The sequence below is a fragment of the Opisthorchis viverrini genome (assembly GCF_000715545.1).
Source record: "Opisthorchis viverrini unplaced genomic scaffold opera_v5_27, whole genome shotgun sequence".
NCBI lineage: Eukaryota > Metazoa > Platyhelminthes > Trematoda > Opisthorchiida > Opisthorchiidae > Opisthorchis > Opisthorchis viverrini.
This window is the reverse complement of record NW_008751682.1, coordinates 936,852-945,781: the sequence shown is the minus strand read 5'-3', so window position 1 is coordinate 945,781 and position 8,930 is coordinate 936,852. Positions and strand designations below refer to the sequence as shown.

Genomic DNA, 8,930 nt, shown 5'->3' with positions numbered 1-8,930 from the left:
GATTTGAGCTCCAAACAAGGAGTTTATACCTTCAAAACCACTTCACAAATAACTTGAAATGAATGAATCCAGTAAGTCCTGTTATCCAGTAGACAATGCATTGTTCATCGGAAGACAGGCCACACGTCCTGGCTGATACTAATTGTTTGAGGCTATCTTATGTAATCGCTATACTGGCAAAACAAAACAATAGCTTTTACTTTGAAATGGAAGCAATACGTTTGAAAACTCACAGGATATGTAGGTGTTAATCACCCACTAGCTGTCGGGCGTTTTAAGAATTTGGTTGTAAATTCCAGTTCTGCCGTATTCAGGCCGTCATCTTCGTCAGAAGGAACGTGATTGTTTAACATATTTCCTGTCGGTTGAATGAGAAGTTCTGGGTATTTGTGATGGGCTACGAACAGGTAGACAGCTCCATTTGGTACGATTTGGTTTCCATACTGAGGATGGTTGTCGACATACTTCATATCAACAGCCCACAAATCCTCCTCCTTTACGTTCTGGCATAGGCTTTCAAACAGTGGATCAGAACGTAGGTGTTTGGGTATCGGGCTTCGATGGTGCACCTCAGCGTTAGTCTCCGCTTCACCTGGGGTTGCCATAGAAACTTCCTGGTTAATCTCCATCTTCACATTTTCCACGGCTTCTACAGTGAGCTCATCTGCAGGGCTCATTGTCATCTGAAACTCTGAAACATCGTTGGCTGCTGCTTCAAGCAGTGGCTCTTCCTCCATCAAAACCTCTTCACTTAGTCCTCTGTCGTCTTCTGTTCCGGGGCTGCTGGTCACTGTAGGCATCGCCTGTTGAGGAGTTGCCAGTTCAGGTCTCTTTTCCGTATCACTAGCAAGACTTGATTGGGAAGACTGATAGCGAACCAGCGAAGAGTCGTCGTCCACAAGCAGACAGAGCGGATGGGCGTGCGCTCTATCGATAATTTCACACAGCTCTTGAACTTGGCCTTCATCAAACTTGAAAATTTCGTAGTAACGATTCCGAGTTTCAGAATCTGGACATCCGAGAATCAAAAAATTTGGAAAATCCTTGAATGAGTAGAACCTTTGAATATCTTTATAAGGGTAGAATTTTCTCGGTGGTTGAGCCCCGAATGTCGATGCTTTTTTCACTTTAATTCCATCTGCAATACATCGCACTTTGCAGCGCATCATAGGTTTTAGCGTTTTTGATCTGGGCAAGAGCTCATAGGCCTGATTATGATCAAAAGCCACTGACTTCGGCAGACGTTCTCTACAAACCAACTCTCCTGTGGCCTCCAACCAGTATATCTTTTTCCGACCGCAACTCTTCACTTTCGTAACACTTGGCATGATCTGCTTTCTCTATTCTCAAGTGTTTGAGGTCAGGAAGTTTCAGTCGTCTGCTTCGTGGATGTGGACACCGATTTCGAAACTTCTGCGCAACTATCGTCAACTGTGTCGATTACGCTCCTCTTTGAAGCTTTAAGTTGTTCACTTGACCGCGAAGTTTTGAACAACTGTGCAACTTTGCTTATTTTTTGTCGACCTTTCTACGTGTGTCTACACTTTTGCGCCTATGCGAGAATACACACTTAAATTTTGGCCTGAGACCGTTTGGTTTGGCAAACGGATGTTACGCACACACGCGTGCAAACGCACGCACACCCGTTGGCTGCAGTCCTATTTGGAACTCACCGAACAAATCGAGTACACAGTAGTGCGAAAAACATTGTGTTCAATATTTCGTCGAGCGGAACACCAATTAGAGACGGGACTCAAGGTCGAGTGCCATGTAGCAAGCTCATCAACGACCCTCCGTGCATTTGCATAATGAGTTCGATGTACAGGTCGGTTGTGAATGCAGACCGCCATGCAAAAATCATTCTCCTTCTCTCTGCTTCAGATAACCTCACAAGCTTATCGATTCCAAAGGAGGATATAAGAGAAAGCGAGTCTATCCCTCTCAGTGACTCGTAAACCAGTATAGAAAGAGCATAGATATGCTCACTCCACACATGCACATAATTACATAATTGCTTGTGCGAGATTCCTCAGGTTATCAGGTTTTCTTTCGTGGTGTAGTCAGCACTAAAGCTTGCAATCCGCAACTAGAGCCCAAACGTTTCTCCGACAACTGGTGCGAATACGTTTTCTGTCGGACAGTGGAACTGTACTGAAGGACTTCTTGTAGACTTTCAGTTTTTGTATGAATGTCCACGAATATCAACCAATGATCTAGAATCCACTATGGGTGCCGAATTTAAGCTCTACTCTAACAAATTATGCCCATTTCACCCTATTTTACTGCCAGACCAATTTAATGCAAGTGAGTTTAGGGTTAGATAAAGTTTCGAAACCCCACTGAAAAGTGAGGCGATTATCCATTAGGAATGTTCACAGTAGCTCTACGTCTTTCATTGGGTTTGTTCTAATAACTTTTAATTCGTCCTGCTGTTACTGGAAAAGGTCAGGATTTATTCGAAAGTTCTTCTAACCACCTGAGTCCTACGGTCATGTTTTTCTTACCGTGATTTAGTAAGCCTGGGTCATTATGAATTCTTTCGGCCGCAAACGTATCCGCAGTGAAGCCTTTATGCCCAAAAAGGAACAATTAGGTTTGTTCATTGAAATTTGCCGCCACCGAACAAAGAGTTTGATTGGAAGTAATCAAATTGGTTATGCATGAGTAATAAAAGTCTGTCTGATGATAAAATTTTATTAAACTGGCTTCAGATTAGTCTTCTGCGATTAACTAGATTGTTTTCTGGAAAACAGAAAGTGAACCTTTTAGAGTGATGATAATATATAGAGGCTATAAGAGGTCTAGTCAGCTGAAGGAAAAGATGAGGTTACAACGGAACAAAAGATGAATACTTATGAATACTAAGGGCAGTGCATAACCCAGAACGAACTGACCACTACATTGGTGCTTCGCTTCACGTCTTGATTTTAGAATAAGTTGTGTATAACTATTAGAACCGCAGACCATCTTTCACCTTGTTTCTTTCCAGTTACTGCCGCTATTGACCATCACCTGCCTGGAACGAATAGGAGGTGGTCGGTTTAGTGTAGATGGAAATATAGATATCAGACAACCACCTGATTCGTCTTAGTGTCGATCCCTTGAAAGCGTCATCCTCAATATTTCGACTTGTATACCTGACACAGTATGGAAAAGAATTTTATTTGTGTGAATAATTCGATCCGGTTACAAAACAGAATGAATGCTACAGTTACATCGTTCACATGAGGTTTGATTTGTCCTTTAATATATTCCTATGAAGCTTTTTGGGAAGGCAACTTTATTCTTAATAAAAGGTATTTTTGCTTTCCATCACAGTGGTTGCAAATGACTTTCCCACTACCATCAGCCAAAGTCCACGTCATCGCGAGTGCACTAAACTCAGTCATGACAACCACGTTATTCTTGTCTTTTGGTACAAATACCTGAAAGCAGGATAAGTTTCCTCCAGAAGTGTCCCGCATAACAACAAGCAAGCGACGGATGCTGAATGCACACAAATAGCTATATTGTATTGAATCCTTTTAACCGATTTTAGACAATTGAAAATGAAATTCCTTATCGTCTTAATGGTAATTAGCTAGGCTTTTGTGGGGTGGGGAGAACAAGCCGGTTGGTAAGGGGGTGGGTCAAAGTTTGTTTGAGATGCAGATGGATAGATTTAACAGGTGCTGTCGTCAAATGAACTATGATAGTCATGATCACTTCCGTCGGTAATTTCGGAAAGACTGGAATCTATTGTATTTAACGGCCATGTTTCACGATTAGAAATTATGGCAGAGTAAAAACCATTTTCGAAAGACTTAAGATGCTTGTTTGTAGCCTAATCGCAGCTCTATTTCACAGGTTGTTTCTTAGTAACCCGAATATGTTACCGTTAGCAGTTCATTGTAAATGCACTCCTGCACCTCTTTCTTCCCCCATCTTTAAGGTAAGGTCGTGATACCCAAGCATTTTGAAACCATAAGTTTTCCCTCCTTATAACTTGCTGCGCTGATTGTTCATACAGGTACCTCCTCAGAAATAGAAACTTTGGGTCTCCATAGTTTCGACTTTCGATCCTACAAGAACTGTCCTGTGAACATATGCTTGAGTTCTCTCAATATGCCGGAAACAGAATGAGATCATCACAGACTTCTGGTTTTAACGGCCACATTTTTGAGAGCTCAGGTCGAAAACACCTTAGTCTTCCACTGGTTTTGCACGTCTGAAAAGCAAAACAGCTATGATAATGTCGTAAATCAGGCATGATATGGAACTCGTAGGTTTCCATCCAGTTTGTAAGGAGGAGGAACTTCACCAGTAAGTCTACATAATAATCAGAATTTTACTGGGCACACCATGAGCTACTAGAATATTCCATAGCGATTTAGCAATACTGGGCTAAAAAGCTGAGTGAAATTCAACGCAGCGGGTTGTTTGCATTTAATTAGGATTTCTATGATCCACAGAGCAGCAAAATGGTCGTACACAAAAAACCTCACATGAGAGATGATAAGTTCACTTGGGGTGAGGTTGAGTCGACTGAAATATTCAACACTGGATGCAGACGCCATGCTCAACGGCATTTCCCACCATCATAATGCGAACTGTCCTGATGGAATTCATGTTTAGTTACGGCAGTGTACGATATTCAGCTTGTTTAACAGGATATGCCTCTGTTAGCTTTAGATAACGATACATTGTACTGTGTTATGCAGTCTCTGATGTTAGCAATACAGCTGGTCAGCAGTGACTTATTCTACCTGGATCTTTGAAAAATCCCACTGATAATTCGGACGAAATAACTGCTTTTCTGAGCGTCTTCTTCTCCTAATGCGTACTTTTTGATGTAAGACCACAAAGGGCTCCTTCATTTTTCCGGTTGATAACGTAGTGCAGGTTTGCACACTTTGACAGATACGTAAAATACGGATATTGTTCCTTTCCATCCTGTGTATATTCCAACGCTGTCATCACTGTACTCCTGGTGCCGACTAACCTCCATCCGCTCTCTTCCCTGTCAGTCGAGAACTCCTTGGTCATCATCTATATAACCCATCTGAGTCTACCTGGAAGAAAGAAGCCGTCCGAAACAACCAGGGTTGGGAGATAATAGTGCCATTCCAAACGAATACTAGTAACCGCAGTTACGTTGGTCTGACTCCCATTTTAACAAGAATTCAGGCGTCGTTACTTCATGAGTTTCACAAGGTAGCACACAAAAACATAACCCATGAGTATCAGGGAAGGTTTTTGACCGGGTGCATGCCGCACCTAAAATATCATACATCAGGCATTGGAGCAACGTTGTGTGGACAGATTACCCACAGTCTTGATGTTCCTTGAATTTAAGAATGCATTCGACATTGACCATCACTCAGTAGATCTAATCGCACTTTTCTGCAAGTGGTACCCTTATATATTCGCATATATTCACATATTTTCAGATGTTTTTGAGTACAGTGATGTCTCTCTAAATGTTTCCTTAAAAATTTGTGCCCGGCAGGCATTTTATTAAGCTTTGCCATGGATCAGCTAATGAGGCAAACACTGGAAGGCTTTCAGTACTCTAGTGTTCAAATTCTTCCTACTTGGAAGCCTGTCAACTGGAATATAAAGACGGCAGCATCCCAAGTTCATAAGATGAACACAGCGCAAGTGTGGTTGGATAGACATACCATGCGTGTGCCTTGCACACAAAATAGTGGTTTCGCACATGGAAGCGTGGTCTCTGAACGTATCCCCAAGAAGTCATTGCAACGGATGCTAATGGGAGTTTTGCAAGTTCTGTTGGTGGTATTAGCTTTGACGGAAGTCCCGATGAAGTTAGTGCACGAATCTCTAAAGTCCGAACAAGGTTTGCCAATGTGCATCACCTATGGTGTCAAAAAAGCCATCAAGAATTCTCAGGGGTTGCGTACGCCTAACCACAGTATGAGCTGTGATTTTTTACGACTACGAGACACACGCTCCGTGGGCAGATGAGCTGAGGCATCTTCAGACAATCGATCATCGATGTTACAAAATCAGTCACGGAATTGGATGGCGTTGAAGATTTTGCAACAAAGCAACTAAAAAACGGGAATCTGGTTGTGTAGCGGCTAATTTAGCTGCAAAGAAGCTTCCACTGTCATCATCTACGATAGCCGGACAATGTACAACGCATGACAAATCCTCCACAAAGACAAATATTGCTCTTCGTGCCTCCTCCAAAATGGCATACTGAGAGGTATGCAACATGTGGTTTGGCAGAGACTTGTCAAAGAAATTACGAGGGACTTGATGTAGATGCGCGCTGCCTTCCAGGATGGAGTCCTCATGATTCCTACGCTTGGCTAAAGGCGTTACAAGAAATGGCGGTTAATCGAATTTAGTTGAGTTCGTGCTGTTAGTTTCTATCCATATTTTTTCATCAAACGTTTGAAGGTGTGAGGACCCCAGGATGCTTGAGGTAGGCTAGCTCCGGGTCCTTTGACTTCTGTCCTCTTCTTTTGGTCTTCAGACGTATTCAAATGAAATTTATATTTGTAAGACACTGGAGAATCAGTGTCATTGATGATCCTTCTGTCTCTGATAATGCTAGCAGTAATTTAAGTGCATTTGGGACGCATTCTTGGTTAAAGGATGAGGCGAATTTTGGACCTTGTTCTCATAGACCCATGGTCCTTGTTTCCTGCGCTTCTGTTATTAAAGACTCCACCAAACCCATTTCCATAGATATTGAGGCCATGCAATATTTAATAAGGCCTTTGCAACATTATCACCTGGGAACCTGTTCCATCGGGTGCCATAATTATGCACCTTCGAGTTGGTTCGTGGCCCCGAATTGAGTAGAAATAGGGGCCTTGGCCTCCACCAATCTGAGTGAATGTCTACTGCGTACTGTCATCCCTTTTACCTATTAGATTGTGCAGTAAAACGCGATTTTTAAGACAACTTGTCTGGACATTTGTTGAACTGGTTTGTAGTATTCATTCTTAATGGCTGGGTATGAAACAGACACGGCACCTATTAGCAAATTATCAAGAGTACCTTTAGGACGAGTCACTAAGAACTTTAGAAACATTAGGAGATGTCCGTACCAGTCAAAAGGAAACCTCTGCTACAGTGGTCCGGTACTCGAGCATCCGAGAACCAGGTCATCTTCTCTGTTTAATAAGGTTGCGGGAAGCCAAGAGTAATACTGATATTTCACAGCTTGTTCATCCGTTGTTGTTGGTGCTGCAGTGCGAACGAAAACAAAAGGAGCCAGTAAGATTTCCTGAAGATTTATTATGGGTCACAATCCTGCTTTGCAATACACCGTTTCCATATTGGTTTGGACATATTGGTTTCTACATTTAAGGCGCACCTTGTTCGAGATCAACCTGAAAAACCGGATTTTAGCTGGAGGTTGGGGACTCCGGGTCTTTATTGAAATGTGATAGCAATAAGCCTCTTCCAGGAACACCAGCTGTGCCTCGATTCATGGTCATTGTAGCGTTTTATTACAAAAATTATTTGACAACTGTGGTCAGTACCTCAACTTTGGAAATCGCAAACGATATAATGGCTTTTCGAAGACGATAAGTAATCACCACGAGTCTGCTGGTTAGGCCACTGTTTACTGAGAAATCAAGGTAGATATGCACGGTTTTGCCGGTGTATCCTTCAGTAACTGCAACCTCTATTCTGTCAGGTCCTTCTGCGCATAAATTTGAACGGAGTTTCAAGTGAATTTTAACTGTTGTTTAATAAGCGTGAAACTCAATATTTGGGTAACATATGCCCACTCTGACTATCCTAGTAAGCCCTGAGATTATGGCATCTATTCACATTTGATCGGCTTTACGTCTAGAAGATATATTTGAATTCTCCCATTGAATGTGATCTCCTGTGAGCCTTGTTGAATGGGTAGCGATATTCCAGAATCCGAGGCTACCTTTTGCATAAACCTGAAAGTTCTAGTCGATATACCGTTTGTACGCTCACCATTAACACCATCACTAAAATCACCGTTGACGGTAACACAATCCCAGTGTTGCTCGCAATTACTGGTTACCGCAAACGATGATTTGTTTAAGAAACTTGCTCTAGAAGGAAACAAGAATGAATGTGAGGAGAGCTAGTATCACCGTATTCCAGTTACCTTGATTTGCGCCACCTTAAGACACTCATTCACCTAATGTGCACAGCCCACATTAGAATCGATTAGGGCCCATAGTTTGAAGCATTTCCTACTAAGCTGAATAAGAATATGAGAAACGATTTGCGCTGAAGATTTCTGAAACTTTAGTGGTCAAGTACAAAGCCTTTAGCATGGTCAAAGTTTGGCCACCTTGATCAATCTGTCCCACTCAAAATTTTTTTATGTAAATCAGAGGTGGTTTCGGTAGGCGGTACTCCACCTATATAATGCATGACAGATCCATTGCGGCTTTTGTCATGTGTAAATCGTTCATATGGAGTCTCTGCCAAACACGCGTTTTTTAGTTATTTGGTTGCTTATTCGTTGACACCAGTCTACATGAGCGGTAGTTCGCCCACTTAATTCTTGGATTCCGACGAATACAGTGCCTCGCAACTGTTCAAACAATATCTGCATTACGGTCACTTGTTTACCAAAGCTGTCTGAGAAGATGACTACCCAATCTGTCCCAAACATTTTTCAGTTGATTGAAAGTCGTACCATTTTACTGCAACAAGGTTCCCAGATTACGATATCAGGATTAATGGAGGACGTCACCAGTCACTTCATACTGAGAGCCAAAACAACTGCCATGACATCTGAAACGCCAAAAAGACTTGAGGTAATTTTTATCACTTTCTGGCGCTTTCTTCAGGGACCACAAGTCTACATATATGATCTGTGTAGGTTGGATGCAGAAGACTATAGGAGTTCAGGGATGGGACACAAGAGCACGTGACATTCTGGATTCGCCTGGCCTTTTCTCTTCAGACACACATGA

The 8,930-nt window shown here is 42.2% G+C and overlaps 1 protein-coding gene across 1 annotated transcript; it reads right to left on the bottom strand.

Moving 5' to 3' along the window:
- Positions 1 to 254: 254 nt before the first annotated feature.
- On the bottom strand, positions 255 to 1,328 carry T265_12952 (hypothetical protein; the record flags this gene model as incomplete). The annotated part of the gene is made up of 1 exon (XM_009166441.1): positions 255 to 1,328. A coding segment is annotated over one exon (1,074 nt), but the record flags the coding sequence as incomplete, so codon positions are not given.
- Positions 1,329 to 8,930: the final 7,602 nt, after the last annotated feature.